Source organism: Pogona vitticeps, chromosome 8, assembly GCF_051106095.1.
Source record: "Pogona vitticeps strain Pit_001003342236 chromosome 8, PviZW2.1, whole genome shotgun sequence".
Taxonomy (NCBI): Eukaryota; Metazoa; Chordata; class Lepidosauria; order Squamata; family Agamidae; genus Pogona; species Pogona vitticeps.
The window spans coordinates 13,727,184-13,750,127 of record NC_135790.1 but is presented as its reverse complement, the minus strand read 5'-3'; the positions used below and the strand labels follow the sequence as shown (position 1 = coordinate 13,750,127).

At 42.2% G+C, this 22,944-nt stretch overlaps 1 protein-coding gene across 5 annotated transcripts in view; it reads right to left on the bottom strand.

The window, feature by feature from the left end:
• ZMIZ2 (zinc finger MIZ-type containing 2) overlaps positions 1 to 22,944 on the bottom strand; it is a 159,579-nt gene that overhangs the window by 58,383 nt on the left and 78,252 nt on the right. For all 5 annotated transcript variants that reach the window (XM_072979010.2, XM_072979012.2, XM_072979011.2 and 2 more), the window contains 4 exons: positions 17,809 to 17,956; positions 16,248 to 16,362; positions 8,876 to 9,078; positions 721 to 913 (listed from right to left, as the gene is read on the bottom strand). In XM_072979010.2, the coding sequence (XP_072835111.1) occupies positions 721 to 913; positions 8,876 to 9,078; positions 16,248 to 16,362; positions 17,809 to 17,858 (561 nt within the window). In that variant the 5' untranslated portion in view covers positions 17,859 to 17,956. The remainder of the gene's footprint in view (positions 1 to 720; positions 914 to 8,875; positions 9,079 to 16,247; positions 16,363 to 17,808; positions 17,957 to 22,944) is intronic.

The following is a 22,944-nucleotide window of genomic DNA, read 5'->3' as shown; positions in this document are numbered from 1 at the left end:
ACACATTCTGTTGTTGTTTTATGTGGTGTTACGTCACCTCCAGCTCAGGAAAACCCCATGAATTAGTGACCTCCAAAAGGTTCTTTCACTAACAGCCCCCATCAGGCCTATAAACTCAAGACAGTACATTTCATATTTGCCATTTACCTGCTGCTTTCATTTCAAACTCTGCTTCCTTACATCTTTCACTCGTTTTTGTTCTGTTGTCTATCACAACACAGAATACATCTGAACCTTCTTATGCAGACATATGGGGCTTGATATGCAAACATATGGGGTGTAATTTTCTTTGCCATTCATTAAATTATCCTCCAGTGTTTTCAGAGCCTGGAGCAATGATCACACTGGCTAAAAGATTCTGGGAGTTTGTTTTTAAAAAATGCTCCCAAGCCCTCGATCTGCCACTGATAGCAGAGCCCCCCCCCCACCTAAAACTGCAAGAAAACCTAGATGCAGGCACAGAGAAAGAACACTGTTTCTCCACAGCATCTCTCTCAGCCTCCTCAAGCGTAAAACCCTCTAGAGCAGTGATTCCCAACTTTGGGTAACCCAGGCCTTCTTGGATTGCTGGCCAGAGTTTTGGATAGCTGCAGTCTAAGAACACTGGGTTACTAGAGTTGAGAACCTCTGCTCTATAGAACTGGGCTGCAACTTCCATCACAGTTGGGATGTTAGGACCTATAGGAGGCATCATGCACTGTATCACAGTCGACATCTTACCGCTCCATACTGGCTCAGTTCCTGACTCTGCTTCTCCTGTAGGGCAGCAACAGTGGCGGTGGCGGTGGCAGTAGCCGTGGCGGCAGCAGCAGCTACAGCGGCGGCGGCAGCTGCTTGAGTGAAGTCTGCAGAGGGTCGAACAGCATGGGAAGGAATACCCATTCCTCCAGGGCCATTTGGGCTACCTGTGTAACTGAATAAAAATAGGTTTAAAGTTGGTTACATTTCAGAGATGAATGCAGAACAGCTCTGGACTTATTAGTAGTTATCTGGGCTATTTCAAGTAGGACAGCGAGGACTGCTGACTCCATATTAGCAACTTCCACGGGGTAGCTTTTAAATCTATGGCAGCAAAATAGTAAAGAGTTCTGCAACACCATTATTACAATATGAGCTTTTGTCAGCACACAGTCCTCTTCTGTGCATCCACAGAAACTCAAACTATAATAAGTCTGTTAGTCTTAAAGATGCTACGTGGTTCCATGATATTTGACACCAAATTGTTTAACAACAGCAGCAGCAAAAATCACCCACAACTACTCTTGGTAAATTATACTGCTGACAATGGATGAAGTCTGGAGTAACCAGTTATTTTTTGTGTGGAAGATCTGTGATCACCATTTTTGATACTTATAGAAAATTCTTAGGCTCAAAATTTTTGTGCTACTAAGTATCTGTATTCACACACTTAACATGTAAAACAACATTAAGCATTAAAAACAACACAGTGGCTAATTTTGGTTTTTGTTTAGTGGTACTCAGAGTTCTAACACAACAAAGAACCAACACACACACATACTTTCAGTCTGCCCAACCCTCCCTTATATGTATGTGGCTGATAGAATGTGATTTTTGAAGTGAAATACATTATGTTCTTAAATAATCAGCACATGAATTTGAACAGCCAAGATTCTAGTCCTGGTGATTCAAAACTCAAAAAGAGAATTTTTGCAGCAGCGTATGTTGCAGTTAAAATGTAAGCCTACCCTGTCGTTCCTTGTGGTTCCTGATCACTGCTCCTACAGAATATTTATGACATAGGCATCCTTCAGTCTCGAAAGACTATGGTAACATGCTCTGAAATGAGGAGTGTCCTCTCCAGAGCATGAAGCCTGGGTAAAGTAATATGTAGGATAGGCTGTTACCCAAGCAGCAGATCCCCCCTCTCCACATTGCTGGAATGGTCCAATGGAAAGGCAATAGCCAATACAACTGGTTCCAGCAACGTCGCAGGAGTTGGCAGAACGACAAGAACTGCCTTCGGGACTCCAGCTCCGGATTTTGCCTCTAGGTTAACTCCTGAAGCCTTTTCCATGAATGGATATAGCCACAAGGCAGTGGAGGTTTGAAATCGGAGTTTTCCTTCTCCTGAATATTTATACCTGTTGACCATATATGTCTTCCTTTATTCTATTAACATGGTTGAAAAAGAAATCAGGATTTACTGCAAATTTATAATTTAATACAGAATTTATGAACTTAAGCAGATTAAATTGAGAATTTTTATCACTGGCTTTATTGAGACTCGTGGGTTAGAAATTTGTAACCTGCAAGTCAAATAGACAGGTTACAGCTTTAGATAGGAAAAACAGTTTTCTGCCTGATGTGGGAGGGGGAATTCCTTCCTTGGCCCTAAATACAACAATAATTAATTAGCACTGCAACACTTAAATAGGTTAGATAAATTAACAATGCAACTGTATGCATGTTTCCTGAGGAGTTATTTCTATTCTAATTCTACTCTCAAATAATTGTGTAGAAGACTTTTGCTTTTTAAAAAAGACTTTAAAAATACAACTGCATTCTGATCTACTTGTAAGTCCCACTGAGTTAGAAAGACAAATGAAAACAGTGACCCCAAGTTTTTAAACAGATTTCATTATATTATATAATAATAATACTTCTAATATATTCATTTACAAAAATTGAAGTATCATCCCAGAAGAGGCAATCCCCTTCTTGCCATTTCTTGATACTTACTAGCCCTAACCTTTTATTTATTTATTTTTTTAACTTATATGCCACCGACACTACCGAAAGGTCTCTGTGTTATCAAAAAAAGTGTGTATTGCTTTTCCTCCCTCTCATCATGAAGATTGTGAAACTGGACTATTGAGCCACAGAGAAAATCTACAAACATGACTTCCCCACGCTCACCAGATGGAAGGTGTGTGTGTGTGGGGGGTGTGTGTGTGTCAAAGCTTTATATTCTGTGTAAATAAAGTATTAAATGAGTACAAATATAATAATTTTAACACTATTCACTAAATAATTTTAACACTAAAATCTGACATGTAATTAAAACATAGAAGTTTGAACAGCAACAAACTTCCTGGTAGAGGTTACTTCAGGACAAAAAGAAATGAAGGAAGGAAGGAAGGAAGGAAGGAAGGAAGGAAGGAAGGAAGGAAGGAAGGAAGGAAGGAAGGAAGGAAGCTGTTTAAGTAGTCATTTACTGAATGTCCATTAGAGGTTACTGTAGATTTATTATAAACCTCCCATTAATTCCCATATAATCTATGTGAGTAGCAGAGTTTATGGAAAGACTCTCAGGTTTGCAACTGTAGCAATGAGAAAATATGAGCCTGCTAGGTTAAAAGACAAAGAAGGATAAGAGAGAATTGTTTTGTTTCTTCTTATCAGCAAACATTGGCTTGAGCAGCAAAGTCTATGAGATGTTGTATTAGCCTTTCAGTTTTGGAATCTGCTAGGTCAGGAGGAAGATGCAAACAAAGATAAAGATATATAAACATCCCATGCCTATAAAAGGGCAGGTGTAATGTAAACTGGATGCCAGCCAGTCAGCCAGTCCAACAGCCAGGGAGAGGAAAGAGATAATTGCTACTGCAAAGACACAGCAGCACAGAGGCAAAATCATGGATTTTTCTCCATAGATTTTAACTGGCAGACGGCTGGGTGAGCATTTAGAAAATACACTGTTTTTCCATGTGTGTGTTCATATATGCCATAAGACAAACAAATGCATTTCTACTTTTATTGATCCCCCCACCTTTTTTTTAAACAAAGATGCACGTTTTCAACAACTATGAAGCATCTTTATGCTTAGGGAATGTAGAAGCAATATAGATAAATAAATTTTGTAGAACAGCTAAATTTGCATGGAACTTTTTTTTCTCTGTTTACTTCAACCTGAGTGAAAACAGTCATTTATTCTCATCCTATGAAGAGAGACTGAGCAAGTTTGAAAGCTACATTTCTGGTAAACCAGCCAGAAGCAAGTAAATGATTTATACCTTGATAATCAAATTAACTTTGATAAGACTGTCTGCTTCACATTAGTATTTAGCCTTTTCAAGAATAAATGTTAACTGTGACAAACAACCATAGACCAAAGGATGTTCTAAAGTTCTATAATGCTTGGAGGGCTAAGTGTCCTAACACTGACATTAAGGCTATTTTCAGCCTTGCTTCCCCCCCACCCCCAAATATCTAGGTGGCCACACATTGCCCACCCCTATAAGAAACCACGGCTGGTCTACAAAATACACCAAGATCACCAAAAAGCCAGAACACAAGACAATTTCAAAATGAAGGCTTCCTTTTTCATAGCCCAGTCTAAGCCCTACCCCCAAAATACCTCCAGTTAAGTGAAATCCCGCCCTCCACCCTTGTGCAGCAACCAGAAGAAGATGACATGACTGTATTTGAATAAATGTACATTGTTGTACATGAAAAAAATAAAACATCCACGGCTAGTACCATGTTTCCCCAAAAATAAGACAAGGTCTTATATTAATTTTTGCTCCAAAGAATGCATTAGGACTTATTTTCAGGGGATGTTTTAGTTTTTTCATGTACAACAATCTACATTTATTCAAATACAGTCATGTCATCTTCTTCTGGTTGCTGCACAAGGGTGGAGGGCAGGGTTTCACTTAACTGGGTGTATTTTTGGGGTAGGGCTTAGATTAAGAGCATCATGAAAAAATCATACTAGGGCTTATTTTCAGGTTAGGTCGTATTTTAGGGGAAACAGGGTATGCTCTGCTAGATCAGTGGTTCTTACCGTGGGCAATAATGCCCCCAGGGGGCGATTTCATTTTTCAGGGGGGCGGTAGAATGAAAAGGGATGGCGTGGGGGCGGCAGAACAGAAGGGGGATGGTAGGGGGGCGCTGGAGCGAGCCAAACCTGTGAAGGAGGCTGCAGCCATGGTGCTGGCAGTGGATCCGGTGCCGCCACTGCTCTTTCTGCCTGTCACGTCTCGCCTTTCTCCCCTAGGGGAGCACCAAGTGTGGATCGGGTGGAAGGAAAGGGTCTCTCACGTCCCCATCCTCACCCGGTGAAGCACTGCCTTGCACCCAGGTGGCGAGGGAGAGATGAGTCCCGTTTGTGCATCCTGCCTTCCCGCCCATCTTCCCGCCCGTTGCAAGGGAAGCATGGAGAGAAATGGGTTGGTTTGGGGTGGCGCAGCAGGATTTCTAGGGACAGGGCTGGCTTGGGTCATCCTGGGTGGGTGGGAATTCAGCAGCTTTTCTTTATTTCTTTTTAATACCTTGGGATAGGGTAAGGGCAGCTTTTCCAGCTTTTCTTGTTGTCCTGTTGTGGCTGCCTGGCTGGCTGGCTGTCAGGGGGGAAGAAAGTCCACCTGGCTGACTTTAAATGGCACTGAGGGACATCGGACTTGAGATCTTCCCGTCTTCCATGTACACGGGTGTGATGTGCCTCTATGTGTAAATCATCTGGGAGAGAAAGCTCTCAAACTGAACTGAGAGCGCTGAGGGCAAAACACATGGGGCTGTCATAGAGAGGCTTAAGCAAATGCACTGCGGAAAGTAAGCCACTCCTCTTTCTTCCTGAACCCTGAGGATCTGTTCAGTGAAGGCGAAAAGGGCAGCATGTCAGTGGCTTGAGTATAACAGTTTGCTTCAAGAAGGGAGTGGCAGGGGCGCTCCACAAGGTTTAGAGTACAAATCCCACAATCCCCTGCCGTTGGCCCACCTTCCCGCCCATTGCAATGGAAGCACGGAAAGAAACTGGTCGGTTTGGGGTGGCGCACCATCTCTCGTTGAGCTATCCAGCAGTTCAGTCGTTTATTGTTCTGTTGGGTACATGGAAAGCTGTTTTTAAGGTAATTTGTTATGAATGTTGTTGTAACCCTCCCCCCCGAAGTAATTTGTGTGAGTAAATGTTGCAAAGAGTGTTAGTTACTCATTACTTTCTGACTACTGTAAAACCTTAGGACTGTGAATTGATTGGCATAAAACTTGAAAATTATTCTCAAAAGCTTCTGAAAAGATAATGTGAAAATGTTACATTAAACAAGTTTCATGTGTAGAAAATTGCTTTGGTCAACAGACTTTTGCATTATTCTAACAATGCTCCTTGAATTTAAAAAAAAATTTAAACTGCTAAAAGGCAATACTGTATACAACCCTAATTTGCTTCTCTATTTCCTTAATACAAAGTCTACTATCTACAGAATTTCTCTCTAACTTTGCTCTGCCTTTTCAAAAAAATTATTTTGAGACCCAAGTGGGCTGCTATCTTGAATTTAGAGTTCAGATAGCAGCAAAAACAATATTCCTTTCCTTTCAGACAAATACTCTATTACAGTGGTGCCTCGCTTAACGAGCGCACCATTTAATGACGAGTCCGCATAGCGACGCGTTTTTTGTGATCGCCAATGCGATCGCATTGCGATGTTTAGATAGGCAAAACATTGCATTGCGATGATCGGTAAGTGTTTCGCTTACTGATCTTCGCATTGCAATGTTTAGAAAACAGCTGATCGGCGGTTCCAAAATGGCCGCCGGGTGCAGAAAATGGCTGCCCGCAGCGTTTTTGCGCCCTGCCCTCGCTTACTGGGCAGCGAAAATGGCGGCTGGATGGGGGAATCTTTGCTTACCGGTGAGTTTTTCCCCAACAGGAACGCATTAAACGCAATGGCAATAATATGCCAGCTGACATATTATAGGTCAGTATGAAAACTAAGTCTTTTGGTGAAACTAGAATGGGCCATTAATACACAGTCCTGGCCAGAAGCCATGGAGACATGTTGTTTTTAATTGTCACCCTTTAGACACATTTAAGTGTCAGAGGTAGTTTGTGGAAGATAAAGTGAAGCTTTTATCAAGCTGCATTTTTCGAGCTTTGGAATACACAGGCTTGTGTCCAGTAAGGATCAGCTTGCTGGTGGAAGGATAGATTAGGCTGCTGCTTCCCTACACCAATATTCTTTCTCCGGTGCTGCCCTCATTCTCCATTGCCACCACACCAAGCTAAGTTACCCAACTCACACTTAACAGCAGATTTGAAGTGGTCTGCAAGAGGGAGGGGCATCACTGAAAACTGTCTCCTTCCCTTTTCTGCAAGGGGACAGTGCCTTCTATCAGTGGAGTGACTTCCACTGGATAAAAACCTCGGCACCCTTTTTTCATTTTCATGTGTTCTTTTGTGTTTTGCCCATGGGTGATTGATTGATTAGGCATCCTTCAGTCTCGAGAGACTATGGTAATATGCTCTGTATGGAGGACTTGGAACAGTATCTAGTGTGGCTGAGAAGGCCAATTCGAGAGTGACAATCCCTTCCACACTGAAGACAAATACAATCAGCTCCCTGATTTTGCTGGTTTCGGGACTGCCTCTTTGCCTCGGCCTGTTGGACAAGGGTCTCTTCAAATTGGGAGAGGCCGTGATGCAATGCCTGCCTCCAGGCTGAACACTCAGAGGTCGAGGTTTCCCATCTGTTGAGGCTGAACACTCAGAGGTCGAGGTTTCCCATCTGTTGAGGTCCATTCCCAAGGCCTTCAGATCCTGCTTGCAGATCTCCTTGTATTGCAGTTGGGGGTCTCCCTCTGGGGTGATTTTGCTGCACTAATTCTCTGTCAAAGGGATCTGATGTTGAGCCATCAAAAACTACATTGCCCTTCATTCCCTCATGAAAGGACCTGATGATGTTAAGGAGTCGAAATGGACATCCAATCTTGGAAAGTATTTTAAAAAGGCCATCCCTGCTAACCAAATCAAAGGCCTTTGTGAGATCTATGAAGGCCACAAAGAATGGCTGTTGTTGTTCCCTACATTTCTCCTGCAACTGTCTGAGGAAGAATACCATGTCAGAGGGGGATCTATTCGCTCAAAATCCACACTATGATTCTGGATAGACTCTGTGTGCAAGGACCTGGAGTCTCTCTAGCACAAGACGGGCAAGCAGCTTCTCTACAACGCTGAGAAGAGAGATGCCATGGTAGTTATTGCAGTCACCCCGTCTCCTTTGTTCTTACATAGTGTGACGATGTTTGCTTCATTTTTGAATTTTTGTTGTGCTCTGTGAAACATTTTGTGTGTCTCTTTGTATTGTACTTTTTTAGCGTGCACTCCAGTTCAATATTATATTTTGGTTTCTTGGTTTCAATTTTTTGTTGTTGTGCTCTTCGTGTAAACTTTTTGTGTAGATATCTATATATCTATATATTGTCACTCTGATTTTTGTTGCTTTCCTTCTGTAAAAATTTTGTGTCTTTTTAACCCTTTTTATAGTGTGCATGAATATATTTTCCTTGATTCTTAATTTAATTTCAGAGTTTTCATCTTGAAATTTTTAGTTCCTGCACTGCGGTTTGTTTTTATGCCCTTTTTATATTTCTTTTTGCGTCTTAAAATTCACTTGTAACTAAATCATTAAATGTTATCTGTTTTTCTCGGGCATTTCATTTTCTTGCAATTGAATTTTATTTTCAGGGGTCATTGGATTTAAGTGCCTTAAATAAATAAATAAATATATAAATAAATAAAATAAAATAAATAAATAAATAAGATATCACCGCAGGGAGGGGGGCAATGATAACTTCCTCAATGGCTCAAGGGGACGTTTCTTTCAAAAAGGTTAAGAAACACTGTGCTAGATCTCTAACAGAAGAATCAATCAGTGAAACCAAACTGTGTGTCATAGTACTCAGAGTAGCAATACTGTACTAGAACAGTGGTTCTTCACCTTTGTTACTCAGATGTTTTTGGACTGCAACTCCCAGAAGCCTTCACCATCAGCTGTGCTGGCTGGGGTTTCTGGGAGTTGCAGTTCAAAAACACCTGAGTAACAAAGGTTAAGAACCACTGTACTAGATAAAAGAAGCTCCTTTTACAAATGCACCATGTGCAATAATTGCTGAAGCAGATCAGACCTTCATAATATACCTTGTTGCAAAGCCCGGTCCTCCAGGGTAAGTGTTGCGGCTGTACATCCCAGGCTGCACATAGCTCTTGTTAGTGGAACCTTCAGGGAAAGGCTGCTGTCCCATAAACTGAGGTGAATTCATTCCAGAGCCACTGCTGGCTACACTGGGCATCATGGGATTGCCAGAAGTGTTTCCCCCAGGGCCCATGGGGTTTCCAAAAACCTGCAAAGGGAACAGCCAAAGAGAGGAAGTGGAAAAAAGCAAGAAAGCATCATGGAAGGCTGTGAATTTTTAGCGTATCTACACTACACAGGTACAGCAGTTTGATACCACTGTAATTGGCACAGCTCTATCCTACAGAACTCTGGGTATTTGATTATACTTATTATCCTGGGTATTTGATTATACCTCCAACAGATTATACCCCTTATGATATCCTACAGAATCCAGAATTTGATGATACGTATAATTCTTTGCTAGAGTTTGAATGTACTTCCTGTAGTCTGTATTATGTAGAACTATTCTGTTTACCAGATGATTCCTCACTATCTCACCAAATCATACCACATATTACAAAATTCTGTAGAATGATGCCTATGCAGTGCAGACACATTTCCATGATGTAATTATTCAACTACATAGATACAGAAATATTCTGTAGATACTGTAATGGAGTTGGTGTTAGACCAAATCAGTGGTGGACAGATGCCCTGTTGCAACTCCCAATCTATAAAAAGGAAACCTACAGAAACTGTATTGTGACTTTTAAAAACCACACTTCCCTACTCTCTTGCTGTTAATATAGCAGGGTAAAGCCAACCAATGCTGGCAAAAGTTTCATTTGTTACATTTCTGTTTACAGTACTAAGTCCATTTTTTCCCAAAGTGGTCATGGTAAGTGGAATAAGGCAAAAGACTGTGCAGAAGCCTGAGCAGAAAGCGAGAGAGAGGATGAAGCAAGTATCAGCAGGATAGTACACAGCTCAGTACTGACTTGGTATTTGGCTGTGAAGCCAGATGTTAGGAGTATGATTCCTCACTGTGCCTCCTGGAAAAGGAGCCAGACTGTGCCATGAACAAGTTGCACAATCTCCGGATGCCCCAGAAGAAGGGAATGGTAAACAACGTCTGTGTATTCAATAGCTAGAAAACCCTGAAAAAGGGCTCGCTATAAGTCAGAATTGACCTGGACACTATTATTATTTTACATAAAGACCAACTGAGACGAAGATTACACCTTTATGTCTTCCATGTCATCTAGAAGAATGACAAATATAAGTAAACCAAGACAGATATCTTAATGCATTCAGGTTGTAGTTGGGTGCTCTGCTGTTAACATAATTTTAAATATTTATCCATTGTAAACTAACATATAAAAGCTAAAATGTTTTAAAAGAGTATTCAAATTGCCAAGATTTAAACTGAAAAGGAGACTATAAGAATATTCTAAATCCAACATAAGCATCTCCTTCTAGTTTGCTAGATAAAAGGTTTTAATTGGAGAAGGAACTAGGAGTGTAATTAAGAATAATCACAAAAGGCTTTCATGGCCGGGAGCTAATGGCTGTTGTGGGTTTTTCGGGCTGTTCAGAACACAGCCAAAGAGCCCGAAAAAACCACAACAACCAATAATCACAAAACCCTGCCCCACTGACGAATTCCTACATCTTGCATGCAGATTGTGAGAAAGGTGGCTAGGGTTAAGACACCTGGTACCTCAATTTTGTTTAAAACCAGCCCAGCCAACTTGCTGTTGGACTCTAACTTTTAGCAGCCCTAGCCAACCTATGATGCTCACTAATCAGAATTGCAGGGTGGCCATATATGACCCCACCCCTATGTTAAACATAGCACACAATGTAATCCCAAACATGTCTATTTATATGCAAGTCCAACTGAGTTCAACAGAGTTTTGTTCTTGTTTTATGTGCCATCGTCACTTTCAACTTAAGGAAACCCTATGAAGTAAGCACCTCCAAAAGGTCTTGTTGTTAACTTAGCTCTTGCAAAGTGATGTCCTTTACTGAATTCATCTGCCTCTTATCTGGTTTTCCTCTTCTCTTGTTGCCTTCAACTTTTCTTAGCATTGTTATCTCTTCCAGAAAGTCTTATCTTCTCATGATGTGTCCCAAGAATGAGGGCCCAGTCATTTTTGCTTCTAAGGACTGGTATGTTTTGATTGGATTTAGAACCCACTTATCTGACTTACTGGCAGTCTATGGTATACAGTATGTAAAGCTCTTCACCAATATCACATTTCAAGGGAAGAGATTATTTTCCCCCATCAGCTTTCTTTACTGTTCAGTTTCCATATCCATACATAATGATCACGAATATCTACCATACATAGTACAGAGGTCTTTATAGGACCTTTGCATTCGACATCGAAGGCTGGCTATGAAGAATCCAGTGATATATCCTTGCACAAGATTCTTCATAAGTGCCCTTCTGAATCTAATACAATTGTCCTATAGCAGTGATGGCGAACCTGTGGCATGGGAAGCCCTTTCTTCTGGCACGCAACAAACCTTTTGAAGTGGCTGCAGCTGGGATTCCCCCCTTCTCTTCCTGTTCTGGGTCCTTTAACTTCATGTCCATCCCCATGATTCCCCCTTTAACTTCCTGTCCGCCCCCATGATTCTCCCTGGAACTGCCACTTCCTGTTCCGGCTCTGGTTGGCACAGCAGCCACTGGTTTCTTCCCCACCCCCTCATTTTGCGCACTCGAGCTGAAAAAGGTTTGCCTCCACTGTCCTATAGAGACATCAGTCTTCTTCAGATCTCTTAAATGAAGCCTCCATTTGGACTGATGATGAAACAATGGTACATAAAATCCTAATTTTATTTATTTATTTATTTATTTATTTATTAGATTTCTGTCCCGCCCTTTTAGACAAAGTCTACTCTGTGCGGGTTCCATTAAACATTGTAAAACTAAAACAGTTAAAAACAATTCAAAACAATAGTGATTAGTAATGCTTAGTAATACTCAAGATGGGAAAACAGAAAATTATAATAAAAATAAAGTCAAGTATTGACAGAAGGGAAGGCCTGCCTAACAGCCAAGTTTTTAATTGGCTCTTAAAAACATCCAGTGAGGGAGGCAGGCGTATCACTGATGGGAGGTTATTCCAGAGCCGAGGGGCCACTGCTGAGAAGGCCCGGTTTCTTGTTCTTTCTTTCCAGGCCTCTCTCGGTATTAGGCCCCTCAACCATCCCTCCTGGCTATGGCGAGTGATTCAGGTAGATCTAGGTGAGAGAAGGCGATCTGCCATGTATCGAGGTCCTAAACCGTTTAGGGCTTTATACGTCATCATCAACACTTCAACGTCAATGCGGAAGCGAAAGGCAGACAGAGTGGGAGAGATATGCTGCTGTTTTCTCACCCCACTAAGGAGTCTGGCTGCCACATTCTGCACCATTTGTAGCTTCCGCATCAATCTCAAAGGTAGCCCCACGTAAAGCTCATTACAGTGGTCTAATCTAGAGATTACAAGTGCATGGATGAGAGTGGTGAGGGCCCCGCCATCAAGATAGGGCTGCAGCTGGGCAATCCGCCACAGATGGAAATAGGCGGAGTGGGCCATGGATGCCACTGGGTTTCCATGGTAAGCATCGGGTCCATATGGATCCCCAAGCTGCACACCACACTCTTTGCAGTGAGAGTCACACACCCCCAAAAGAGAGGGAGTTTCCCAAACCACCAATGGAGGGGCCGCCCACCCTTAAGACCTCTGTCTTGTCCGGGTTCAACCTCAACCCATTCAGCTGCATCCATTGCAGCACAGCCTCCAGACAGCGCTGAAGGGACAGAACGCCACCCACTGAGGTAGGTAAAAAGGAGATGTACAGTAGAGCTGGGTATCATCAGCGTACTGATGGCATGAAGCCCCACACCTCCTGATGACCCCACCCAGCGGCCACATATAAATGTTAAACAGCATTGGGGAGATGATCGACCCCTGCGGAAAACATTCAACATCTTCACTGCCAATATCAGAACTATGAAATTCTTCTGTAGACAGGATTTTTATCTTCAAAAATGTTGTATTCAACCTCATTCTGTTTTTAAACGTTCTTCTTTCACCTTCATCAGGAATCTTTTTATGTTATTAGATAGGGAGGTAAAATGCATATTTCTAATATGATCCCTACTGCCTCTTCCAGTTCTCAATCCAGTGTGAACATCAGGTATTTCTTGCTTCATATGTGGAAAAACCTTTGTTGCAAAACTTGATTATCATTCTATTTGCATTGCAAATTAATGCAATGCTCCTACCATTATAACACTCTTCGGTGTTTCCTTTATTGGGCACTGGAAAATATAGTGAACATGTCCATTGTGAATTAGAATGAATATTGAGCATGCCCAGATATTTTGTCTTCCATATTTGTTATCATGTTCTTATTAGGATTTTGACAGATTCCATTTCTATAACTTGATATAGCATACCATTTATTCCTGGTGTTTTATTTCTTCCAAGTTCTTTGATGGCAACTTTCACTTTGCTTTCTAAAATTGCAGTTTTTTTAGTCACAGGATCTTTCTTCAAAGAAACCTATCATTCTTGCATCTAGCTCTTTAGCATATAGTTTCCATTTTCTCTTTATTTTGTCCTAGTCAAATGCCTAGCTTAGGCTTTAATTTCCTTTTATTTTATTTTTTATTTTTTTGGATTTTATGGAAGAGATGTCTTTTTTTTTCTCTCTTCCATTATTCGATTCTATTTCCCTCCACTGATTATGGTAACAGTTCTTTGTATTTATGTGTAAGTTGCTGAAAAGTTGCATTCATGAATCTTACTCTATTTCTGTTGTCTTTTATTATGCTTCTCATCTCTCCTTATTGTAAGGGCTTCATCACTCATACACCTAGGCTCTTCTCTTATTCTGAGTAAAGAAATTGCCTTTCTTCCCTGACAATATATCTGGTATCAACCCACAGTTCTTCTCATCAATTAGTAATGCAAAATGATTATTTTTATGGGCTTCAGATTCATCAAAAATGTTACTTACATTATATTTTGGCAGAATGATTCTTCTAATTTTATTCTTCAGCTTTATTCTAATTTTTTGCTATTAACAACACAATCTGAGAATGGTACTGGAACTCAGAAGACCAAGTTGAAAACCCTGCATCACCATGGAAATTTTGGGAGATGTGTGCCACTTTTAAAATCGCTCCTTAAATATCTCACATATCTTGATAACCTAATTGGGTTGTTATAAGTTGAACAAGATGTGATGGCACACAATGTAACATAACCACAATCTACTCCTGACCTTATTTTTCTAAAATAATACAGCTTCTCCATCTACTACTACCAATTATGCAATTAATTTGACTTTTACACTGATCAACTGGTAATGTCCATGTGTATTTGACATAAACAAGTTTTGGCTTCACAGAATTGTATCAGTTACTCCCCTGCTTCATTTCTGACTACTAAGTCAAATTCTCCAACAATGTTTGGTTTGACTTTGTTTTCTACTTTTATATTTCAGTCATCAATGAGCACATTATGTTTTGGTGTATGATCAATTTATTCCAGGAGACGTGCACAAAAGCTTTTGATTTCTTCTTCAACAACTTTAATTAGACCGCAAACCTGAAGGACTATTATGTTGATAGGTATAAAAGAACAGACCCTAACTGCTTGTGCTACATCTTGTCTTAGTATTACATCCACAGTTTCTTCTAATTTTGTCATTTCTAGAGTAAAGTATTTTGTATTTGTCTGATTAAAATTCCATTTTCAGTTAACTCCAGCAGTGCAATGTTCAAATGTTAATTTTTTGGTTTATGGTTCAATAGAGTTTACCCCAGCTAAATGTATATAGCAGGGATAGGCTATCTAGCGTACTCCAGATGTTGTTGACTCTTATCAATCCTCATTATTAGTTATACTAGCCAAGGATAACCAAAGTTGCAATCTGGCAAAAAATGGAGGGCCACAACCTGTACTCTGCTGGTAATACAGAGATATAACAATCTTTTACACCAGCCATTCGCAGCCTTTTTGGGCCACATCCTTAAAAAAAAAAAATGAAAGAAATATAGGCTGAATCAGAATGGTATAAATTGCGCAAGGAACCTTATAAAGTGGTGTGTGAAGAAACGTTTCCAGTCTGTGACTCCCTTGAAATGTGCCAGGGCCCCTCCAGGGGGCCATATGGCCCCTGTTGAGAATGGCTGTTCTACAACATCTAGAACAGACCTGGGCAAAGTGCGGCCCTCCAGATGTTCCTGAACTGCAAATCCCAACATTCCTCACTGTGTGGGCTAGGCCCAAATCTCCTCACTATTGGCTGTGTGGGCTACGAATTATGGGAGTTGCAGTTCAGCAACATCTGGAGGGCCGCATTTTGCCCACCCCTGATCTAGGAGGAAGACTTCCTGAACTCAGTGGCAGCAGGTATCCAAGTAGGCAATGCACATAATTTGAGCCATTAATTAAATGTGCATGGGTGATACTTGCAACATCACTAGATGAGCCAGGAGTTTTTTATTTTACAGGCTTGCTTATTTTCATCTTGCAATTTCAGGTCTTATACGCAATTTCAGGTCTTATACTATGTAAGCTGCATTGTGCAACAATATTTCTGGTTGAAATTTAAATAAATCAATATTTCTGGTTGAAATTTAAATAAATCAGAATACAGCGAAAGTGAGAGAGATCACTTCAAAATGGACAAACAGAAGGATCTTTCTTTCTTTTAAGGAGTCCTTTCTTTCCTAAAGTCTGAGACTTGATACTGCATATGCCCAGAGACTTTTGGGTAGTGTGGGCGGCATGTAAGTTAAATAAATAAATAAAATAAATAAGTAAATCTTCTGTTTTTGCATGTTTAGTACCCTGAGAGCCAGGGAGGAACCTTACCCAGGCAAAAGCCCCGATTTTCACCCTGCAGTTTGTCTACATCAGCAAATTACGTAAATGACGTAGAATGGACTGGCACAAGGAGAGGCAGAGGGTGCTTGTGGGAATGGAATGCAAACTAATCTTATTTTATCCATGTTTTCAAGGAAAAGAGAACACCCCTTTTCTGCCCTTCAGCTCATTTGTCATTTTAAGATTCAAAGGTGCAGATGGAGTTGATATGGGCAGGTGCCTGTCTATATTGTTAGTCCAACAGTCCTCACAGAAGTACAGTCTTTGAAGGGCATCTTTCCAATCTGGCATCCACCAGGTGTGCTGGAATACAAACCCCATCATCCCTTAAGGGAATTGCAGTCCAATATATTCTGAGAGCTCTGGACTAGGAAAGTCTGCATTAGGGCAATCTGAGCAAAATGGCCAAACACAAGCAGCCTGGGTGCCCAACTTTACCTGCTCACATCCCTCCCACCTCCACTCTATCCCATTGATTCAGAAGACCAACAAGAAGTACCTGACTCTGGGATGTGTTGCTGACTCCCCACACAGTGGTTACCACTGAGAGAGATCCTGCAGGCTGATTGGTATTCTGTTGCCAAGGAACTGACTCGTAGGCATATGAACCATCACTAGGAGAACAGAAACAAAAAAACAAGAACATTACATAGCAATTTAATTAGGAGTCTTTGAGGAAGTGACAGGAAAGCTGTGTAAGACAAACAGGCAGGAATATCCATGGACAGACAAAAGAAAGAAGTGGGTGAGTGATCCAAACCGAGCAAGAAATCTTAGGTTGATCCTTACCTAAGAGGGAGGGAAGAGTGAATTCACATGTCCTTGTTGATTGCCCAGTGGCTACCATTCCAAAAACTATTCACCACGATACTTAAATGAAAAACCTCTGTGTTCACCAAAGTGGATCCCTAAAGTCCCATTGCTAGGGGGTAAAATTGGAGAGAGGCCTGTTGTTTTCATGCCCTACTTTTTGTAGGCTTCTTAGAAACAACTTTCTTGAAACATGATGTTGGGACTTAGATCTGCCTTCAGTTGAACCAGCAGGACTCTTATTTCGTTCTCTCCCTCACCCAACACTTTGCCTTCTCAACTCCCATCTTCCTGAGAAAGTGCAGCACAGTCCAACACATAGAAAGGTCACCAGTTGAGTGGGGAAAGCTGTTCTGAAAAAACTACTTCCACATGCTCAAATCACAGACTGACAACTGCAAGCAGTACCCTCCAATTAACTCAACACATTATATTTTGTTGAGTTAATTGTGCTGTGAAAGTCCTCCTCCAGAGATTGGAAAGCTTCTGGGGCTATGTCTCAATTTTCCAAGTTCTGCCTTCCCACCACCATCACAGTAAGGGTCATATGGCTTTGGAGATTTTACAGGAACAAAAAAAGCTACGTTCTACTAAGCCAGACCACTGAATTATACAGGATAGCCCTGTCAACCTGACTGGCAGCTGCTCTCCAGAGTTCCAGGAAGGATTTTTTCCTAAGCCTTCTCTGAAGATCTCTGGTGTTCCCTGGTGGTTCTCTCACCCAAGTGGCAACCAGTCCCAACAGTGCTTAGCTCCTGAAATCTCATGAGATCAATGTGTTCAGAATGGCACCATGGTTCATGAAGCATGAAGAACAGAGGATGCTGCCTTATGCAACTGGGTCAGACTAGATAGTTTAGCCCAGTACTATCTATTCTGACTGACAGCATGTCTCATTGCCTCAGGAAGAAGACTCTTCATCCTGATCTTTTTCAACTGGAGACACCGGGGATTAGAATCAGAGATTCTCTCTTTGATTCTCTCCTACCACTGTGTTATATTGTGAATCTACTGTGTGCTCATTTGCAAGCCCCTTTGTAAGCATGAGGACTAGAAATTTTATAATAAAACTGGTTGTATCAGGAAACTGATTTATCTGCCAACACCTCAAAATTCTTATACCAAAGTGCAAAATAAACCCAGCCCAATCTACTTCCAATGGTTAAAAGAGAAAGAGAGAGGTGAGTGGAAAAATATACATAATGTACAGAGAAATCCCAGAAAGTATAGGGACGCTCAACCATACTCACCCATGTGGGGTGGGTGGGAGCGATGATTTCATTGGGTTCATTGAGTTCATTGGCTACAGAAAGGTGAAAGGGTTGGGTGTGGGATCTTTCAAGGCAACCCAGTAAAAGCAGCAGTTGTAGCCTCTTGAATGTCCCAGCTCCAGTTCGGCTAGAGAAAAGCAACCAGAAAGCAAGCTATTAAAAATCCAACTCATAACATTCACCATGTTGGCTGCAGGGAACAACTGGTACAATGCTAGTGCCAAGCAATTTTCTTACCATACAAATATCATAGGAACACAGGAAGCTGGTTTATACTGGCTCATACTATTTGTCTAGTTTTCTTTTTCTTTTTTCTTTCTTTTTCTTTCTTTATTTCTCTTGTTAAAATAACATTCTAACTTTCTCTCAGCGCAGAGACCCAAAGTAGCTTACTAAAACTACTTAGAAAACAATATAATAGTTGCATTATTAACATGTGATTAAACATACAACCATAACAAGAGGCCACTGGTTTAAAACAATTTAAAAAGGTTTCCAAAATAACCAAACACACAAACCAGTATACCCCATAAAAAGCTCCTTTATCCACAGCCCATTCAGTTGCCAAAACCTTGCCTCAACAAAAAGGTATTTGCCTGTTAGTAAAAGAACAACAGGGAAGGGACCAATCTAGCTTCTCACACTCTCATATTGTCACCAGATATGCCTAGGACAATCAAACCATGAAAAGTCCTCCCTGGTGACACATATGGAGGAAAGTGATCCTTCAGATACCCTGGACCCAAATTATATAGGGCTTCATAAGTCATAAACAGAACTTTCAAATGAGCTCAGAAACCAATCAATAGGAGGTGAAGCTGTACATCTATCTTTTCTGGATTAAGCTTCAATTTATTCAACATCATTCAGTCCATTATTAACATCTGAAAGTGGTTCAGAAACAACACTTCATGTTAGATGAAAAGTAGGGGTAAAGTGTTGTTAGCATACTGATAGCACCAAATACAAAACCTCTGGATAACTCTCCCAGCACTTTTTGTATGTATGTTAAACTGTCTTCCTCAACCTGGTGCCCTCCAGCTGAGCTAGACTGAGCTGGGTTTGAATACTAATATAGGCGAAAAAATTGTCCATGTAACCAGCAGCTGCTTACAAATGTTTGAAGGGGAGGATTTGCTGAGCACCTGTTATTTTAACTTGAGAATGAAGTTGGGAATTCCTATATGCATAGTCTGAGCTTTTCCAACAAGCTACAGTATTTTTCCCACCTGGATGGGAGAAAATAGCCTAGCATTAGAGGCCAGTGGTGAGACTTTTGCACGGCTGTGGACTTTAGAGTGAGAGCTGGACCATAAAGAAGGCTGATCGCCGAAGAACTGATGCTTTTGAATTGTGGTGCTGGAGGAGACTCTTGAGAGTCCCCTGGACTGCAAGGAGAACAAACCTATCCACTCTGAAGGAAATCAACTCTGAGTGCTCACTGGAAGGACAGATCCTGAAGCTGAGGTTCCAATACTTTGGTCATCTCATGAGAAGAGAAGACTCCTTGGAAAAGACCCTGATATTGGCAAAGTGTGAAGGCAAGAGGAGAAGGGAGGCAGTGGAAGACAGGAGGGCCTGGCGTGCTCTGGTCCATGGGGTCATGAAGAGTCAGACATGACTTAACAACTAAACAACAACAACAACAACAACAACAACAACAACAACAACAACAACAACAACAACAACAACAACAACAACAACAACAACAACAACAACAACAACAACAGCTAGACAATGTGTTGTCTCAGGCATGCAGGGCTAATCTGACTCCAAAATGAACTTATGAAGTTTCCCAAAGACATGCCCTTCTCAGGGAAAAAAAAAGAGGGCAGAGGCTTCAACTTCCAATTGTGGCTCAGTTCAGTCCTGAAAGTACTGGCTGAGAGGATTTTACTGTTGCTGTTGCTCCTGGCATATCCAAATGAGCCATTTGGCTCAAATTACAAAACTGGAGCTTATAGTAAGCAAGCCATATTGTCTGAACATTAAGCTATCACTGAGAAAAGGGGGAAGCAAAACTTGAGGCTAGCAGAGGTCTAACAACAACAACAACACAACAAGTGGCATCCTTGGTTCTATCAGAAAACAATGGAATATTTAAAGCTAAAGCTGGCTGTCCTTAAACACTAACTCACTGATGGATAACTGAAGACTTCAGTACAAAATATATTACAGTATATACTGAACAGAGACTTACAAATGTCCATTAGACCAGGGGTTCCCAGTCCTCGGTCTGCAACCTGGCAGTGGTCCATGGCCTCAGCAAGACTGGGCCACGGACACAGATCTCTTGCCACCCCACAAGCACATCGCACACATGTGCACGAGCGCAACATGCCCCACACATGAGCACGAGTGGAACACACTCCCTGTGAGTGCGACACACCGCCTGCACATGCATGCGAGCATGACATGCCCCCTCATGAGCGCAACATCCCCCTGAGTGAGCATGCCACGACCCCCCAACTGGTCTGCGGTTGGAAAAAGGTTGGGGACCACTGCGATTAGACAGCATCAAATCTGTGAATAATACATTAGTAAGCTCAGACAACATCTAAAAGGGCAACGTACAATCCAGAGGGATGGTCAACTTGTGTACATCTGCACACTAGCAGCCACTCTGAGGGTCTTCTAGCTTTTCACTAGTCTGAGTAGGGATTGTGCGGCACACCAGTAAAAATTGTCTCTTCACTCTCCATTCACCACATCCACTATTGGGTCCTTTATGCCAGTGGTCCCCAACCTTTTTGCCTCCACCAACTGGTTTAAGGTGGGGGGGGGGCTGTGGGTGGGTGGGAGGAGCTATGCATGCATGGGAGGGGCGTGCATGCATCTGTGTGTGTGTGTGGGGGGAGATTTGTCTCTGTGGCCTGATCCTGCCAGGGCCACGGACTGGGACTGGTCTGCAGATCGGGAGTCGGGGACCCCTGCTTTATGCCACTTGCACAGTGGCAGAAGCAATGTGTACCTTTATAATGATAAAGCTTCTATTATTTATTTTACTTTATCCTTCCCTTATTTTAAGGAAGTCAGATGCTATACATCCTTCTCTTCCTCTCACCAACACTTTATCCTCACAACAACCTTCTGAAGTTAAGGGGAGGGGAAGGGAGAAAGACAGAGCTATGTTGAAAATCATACCACCTGAATGAAGATGGATTGCTGAATTTCCCCTGTTCTGGTCCAATACTGTTTATCAAAACCCCACAGTGTCACTCATGTGGGTAAACTGTTCTGTCCAAAGTAAAGACAGCTATATCAGTGGAGCTTTACCTAGTTTTTTTCATACACTCCAAAACAAACAAACAAACAAAACTCCAACAAAGAAGAGTGTAAGTGGGAGTTCCAATTTCTACCACTACAAGGATGATGTGATGGGCACCAACTTGGATGGCTCTAAATTAGCATTCGCAGGAGCCCAACTTCTTATCAGAAACTGGTAACATTTTTGGACATCTCTAAACTTGCCATGGCCACGGTATCAAAGGCAACCGACAGACATAATACAATGGGCGCTCTTGAACCAATCACTCACTCTTCCAGTTCCATCTACTTTACACGGTTGTTGTGAGGATAAGGTTGGAGAAGAGCCAAATTTCTGTTTGTCTCATGGGAGGAAAAACTAGATGCTGATGTAATTAATAAACAGATAGACCTTTATAAGGCCCAGACATCCCTGCTAGTCTGTCCTCATATGCCCTCTTCTCCTCCAAAGCTGTTAAGGCCAGCAGTGGGTGGAGGATGCACCACTACCTCGCTTTTATTCCAGACCAGAAATAACCCCGTGCCCACCTACTCTCCTCTGGCCACGAGTTTCAGTGTCTGCGACCCACCGGCAACTGCCAGAGGAACAACCTAGCTCGACACCGTCGTCACCTCTCCTATCCCTCATGACATGTTGTTTTTCCCCTCCTCCAGCTCCTTCTCAACCGTCCCAGTTTTTCCTAAGGGGAAGTGGTCACATTTGTTCAGCAGAGGCTTTCTGCTCTGACGACGTCAACTTTCTACAGCGGCCAGAAGGAACTTGGCGTTCTGCCCAGATCTGGCAAAACAAGGTCCTGGCAGGCACAGGCTGCAGGGCTGGCCTAGTAACACCAGATTAACTCTCTGCTGCCCACAGCATCTACAAAAAGGCAAAACTCAAGAGCTGACTGACACCCACCCACCCACCCACATGCCATGCCATCTAGTCACGCACTGCTTCCATCCTGCATGTTTTAACCATCCAACATAGGCCTTGTTACTCAGGAAATGGAACTGAGGGGTGGAGATGTGTGTCACAGTTTTACTCAAGAAATGCAATGTGGCTCATTTTGTAAAAGGTCAGCAGCTACCGTTTAGCACATGTTGCCCTATGGCTGTTCGGAGAGAGCCCAGGTTTCCAATTTTTCTCAGCTTGTAGCTCTTTTGAGCAGTGGCAGCAGTGGCGGAGTAGGAGGATGAGCATGGGGTGGACATGGAGGTGAAGGAGCACAAAGAAGCTGAAGCCAGGAGGAGCAGCAGCTCAGCAAAGAGGCCAAGGATTCTGCAGCGCCCCTGGCTGGGTTTGGTGGTGCCCTTGGTAGGGCGATTCAAGGCTCTGGTGGGCCCTGAGCAAAAAATATACTAGTGGGAGCCCCACTTCCTCCCCCTCCCTCTCCCTCACCTCCCACCTAAATAGGTCACACAACAGGGACAATGTAATATAGCTAGAGATGGGGATATTTGTAAATGAATATGAATATCCCCACCTCTAAATAAAACATAAATAAGACTGACTCGCTAAGCTAATCCTCGTAGCAGCAAATAAATGCTTGGGTAAACAAGCAAACAACGTAATGAAAAGAAAGTCTAGCATACGAGGGAGGGGCAAGGCAAGGCAAGCTTAAAGCTGAAATTTGAAGCACTCTGCACATGCCCAGAGAAGAGGAATACTTGTATACATCGTGTGCAAAACATGCCGAGGTTGCTCTGTTCCAGAGCAGGTCCCATGTGGAAGGGAAGGAAGGGAAGTTGTGTGAGACTGCAGGACACTGGGCTCAAGTGTGGGAGGAGGCAGAGGGCTGTGGACTCTTGGAAGAAAGAGCTGCCGCCACCCAACTGAGGGTGTTGGCAGGAAGAGTGCCTCTGAGC